Source organism: Microtus ochrogaster, unplaced genomic scaffold, assembly GCF_000317375.1.
Source record: "Microtus ochrogaster isolate Prairie Vole_2 unplaced genomic scaffold, MicOch1.0 UNK114, whole genome shotgun sequence".
In the NCBI taxonomy this organism is placed as follows: Eukaryota; Metazoa; Chordata; class Mammalia; order Rodentia; family Cricetidae; genus Microtus; species Microtus ochrogaster.
The window spans coordinates 703,450-707,258 of NW_004949212.1; the positions used below are offsets into that span (position 1 = coordinate 703,450).

At 36.9% G+C, this 3,809-nt stretch overlaps 1 protein-coding gene across 1 annotated transcript in view; it reads right to left on the reverse strand.

Moving 5' to 3' along the window:
* Positions 1 to 799: 799 nt before the first annotated feature.
* The window catches only part of LOC101999690 (zinc finger protein 525-like), a 69,000-nt gene continuing 65,990 nt past the window's right edge, over positions 800 to 3,809 (reverse strand). Inside the window, 1 exon segment of the mRNA XM_026778224.1 lies at positions 800 to 962. Within this exon segment, the coding sequence (XP_026634025.1) occupies positions 800 to 962 (163 nt within the window).

The following is a 3,809-nucleotide window of genomic DNA, read 5'->3' on the forward strand; positions in this document are numbered from 1 at the left end:
GGAATTGAACTCAGGACCTTTGGAAGAGCAGGCAATGCTCTTAACCACTGAGCCATCTCTCCAGCGCCCTCCTCCCACATTTTTGATGGAATGTATCAACATGATCTAGCCTTGTGTAGGCAACCATAGCTGCTGGGAGTTCATGAGTACATTGGCTGTGTCGGCTCCAGAAGATAGTGTTTCACAGCACCGCTCTCATTCCCTGGCTCTTAACTTATTCTGATCCCTCTTAATGAGATGTTCTCTGAGGCTTGGAGGGGATGATACAGATGTCCCATTAAGTGCTGAGCACTCCACCATCACTCATTCTCAGCATTTTGACCAGTTATGAGTCTCTTTGTTAACTGTCTCCACTGCAATCAGAAGCTTCTCTGACCAAGACTAATAGCACTAGTTTTTGTGAATAGACATAAATATTTAGATGACAGTTTGATATCATGTCCACTTAGCAGAACAACAATAGTACATTCTCCCATAGATCCTATGACCACCCTACCCAGAAGATTTTGAACAGATTTATAGTATCAGGCATTAATTCCCCCTATAAAATGGAACTTCAATCCAATCAGGCAGTGGTTGATTGCCTATAACCCATAACAACATTATTACATTAGTGGTCACACAGGATGCATTTTCTGTCTGATAGCATTTGTTTTATCTACTATATGGAAAGTTTATTAGACAAGGGGGTTGGAAAGGATGTTTAGTGTACACTTCTCATCTGTATGTTACTGGTTAGATGTCTAAGGCGAAATTCATGTATGTAGCTCTTATGTTTCTGTCATTTGCTAAGTTGTCATTACTGTCTGTCTCCAGGTTCAACAAGGAGAACAAGGGCAACATCAATCCTTATGTATACATGCCCTTTGGGTATGGACCCAGGAACTGCATTGCCATGAGGTTTGCTCTCATGAACATGAAACTTGCTCTCACTAAAGTCCTGCAGAATTTCTGCTTCCAGCCTTGTAAGGAAACACAGGTGAGGATTAAAATTATCTCAAAAAATAATGCTGTACAGGAGACATCTTTTCAATTGAAGCTTCTTGTAGAAAACTGAGTATTTTTTTTTTGAGATTTACTAATTTGTTTTATGGCCAAATGACTTATTTGTACCCAGGGGTATTTGGTTCTATGTCAATATAGAGTACAACTGTAGCATTCTGATGAATTAGTGCAGGTCAGTATGAAAAGATTATATACATTCTGTTTGAAGTTCCAGTCAAGTTAATTGCCTGCTCTTCCAAAGGTCCTGAGTTCAATTCCCAGCAACCACATGGTGGCTCACAACCATCTGAAAAGAAATTCTTAACGACTAGTAAACACTGGATGATAGAAGCACATAAGAGATTACAACAATGATGCATTTAAAGAACCAAATTTAAACCATGAAACTAACTATCAGTCTTTTTAAAAGATAAATGTAATATATCCTACCTTTGGAAAAGAGAAGGCTACTTTCTGGTAAAGCAATGGCATTAATAAAATATCGTTTGATGTAAACCAAGGCAGAATTTTTCTTTGTCTAGACGAGCCAGTCTTAAAGTACCAGATTTTTTTAAATCTGCATGTAATTTGAAGTCACCACCATTCAAGTCTCCAAATTGAAAGTGTTATAGTCACCAGGGAAGCAGACTATGATCACTTTCAGAAAAGTCATTCTTCTTGCCTGCAAGTTCCCTTTCTCTCCTTACAGGAGTCATAAACTCCAGGATGGTCAACCTGCCCTGTGTCCTTGTGGTATCCCATTGCTGACTATTTACCAACTTTGGGCTAAAGTCAGTTTTGTGGTTTCATCAAGGGTCTGTCACTTTTATTTTCAGGTTCTCTCCTGAAAAATTTTTGTACTGTTCCATTGTTTTATGGAGATTTGGGCTCAAAGATATCTTTGTGCATTTCTAAGTTAGTTTCTGAGGCTGTCCATCTTGTATTTCTTTTGGGTCATAAGAAGTGGGGCAAAAATGAACTCAGGATCACCCAATCACATCTTACTGCTATAATGAGATGTTCACTAGGCTGAATAGATGGCTCACACCTGACAACACTGGTTGCTTATCGCCAGGGCCTGACTTTGTTTCCCAGAACCCACACAACAGCTCACAATTCTCTTTAACTCCCATGAAAGGGGATCAGATACCCTCTGATGGCCTCCACTTTTACCTCCACTTTTGCACTCGGTATATACAATGACAAACTCAAGTCATCAGACAGCAGCAACAAACTTTATGTACTGAGATATATTATGGTATCCATTGGGGTTTTGAGAAAATGTACAAACAATTGTTTAGTCTAAAGGATAACACATTCTACAAAAAAGGGAAAAAAAAGAAAAGATAGCAGTTTATAATTTTCAATTGAAAATAGGTTTTATTATTTAAATTGTTGTTTTTCCTCTGTCTTTCAATAATAACATGTTTACAACCTGAAAAAAAGGCAACATTTTTGTGGTAGAATGTTTCAATTAATCAGGGTGCTGACTTAGTGGGAAATGTGTGTAGTGTGCAAGTCTGGTAACCTAATTTTGATCACCATATGAAGAGAGCCAAGAGTCCACTGCAAAAAGCTATCTGATGGTCTTCACATATCTGTCAGGGCTAAAATTAAGTAATAATATAACACATACATATAACAAAAACTTTTTTGTAGACCAGGCTGTCCTCGAACTCCAGATCCACCTGCCTCTGCCTCCTTCAGCAAATCCTACCGGCCTGCACCACCAGAACCGGCAACAAAAACTTTTTTCAAATAAATCTCATTGATGTTACATTGCCTGGCATCTCTGGTGAATTCCCTTAGAAGGAAGCACTTCATGATGAAGTGACAAATGGATAACTAATGGAGACAGGAAGATGCATAGAACTTCAAATAATGTATACACATCTACAGGACATCAAGCTATACTGTGAAATATTCAGCTGATTACTGATTATCCCACATTTTATATCTCTACCAGTTTGATGAAAACAATGCTGTAGACACACAGACGAGGTAATGTTTCTTATACTCTATCCTATTATGTATTTTAACATTAATTTTGATAAGATATGTAGAAAAAATAGCAAATGTACCCTTGGACTTATATTCAAGAGACTGACCCATGATGATTATGAGTTCAGATGTATTCATAACTAATTAGTGACATACAAGCTAGACTGGATAGCAAATGACATCTCAAGGGAATTTGTAAAAAGATGAAAAACAAATCCAGGAAAAAATTTCATCACTCTTTCACAGACAGCATTACTTAAAAGGAATGAATATATACTGCCTAACATTAAATAAATGTTTCACTTAGATGATGGACATCTCATTCTATATATTTAAGCAGAAAAATACCTATCACTAAGTGAAACCACAGTGGGAGATGTACAAAAATCACAGAGAGAAAACAAAGAGCACAAAATAAACTTCATTGAAAGGAATTGCTAAATATATAGAACACTTTAATATCTCTCACTAACCAGAAACCGCAATAGAGAAATGTCCACCATCAGACTTGAGTGAAGATAGTAAATGACTAACCTTCATAATAAAAAAGATATAAAACAAGAATTTCTGGACAATAAAGACCACTGTGATGTCTAAAGTCTTTACCATATTATTTACATGAAGGAGTTTTTCTCTTTCATGAGTTCTTCCCTATTATCTGATGTTAAGATGATAAAAAATAATGTCTTTAACATATATACAGGGCAAAGATATGGAAATAAGTTAAAACAAGTTCATTATCAGGATGAAGGTCAGGTTTTTGAGACCTTCCTGTAGTCCTGCCTGCAACAGGAAAACACAACGGTCTAACCTTCCTGGGAGCA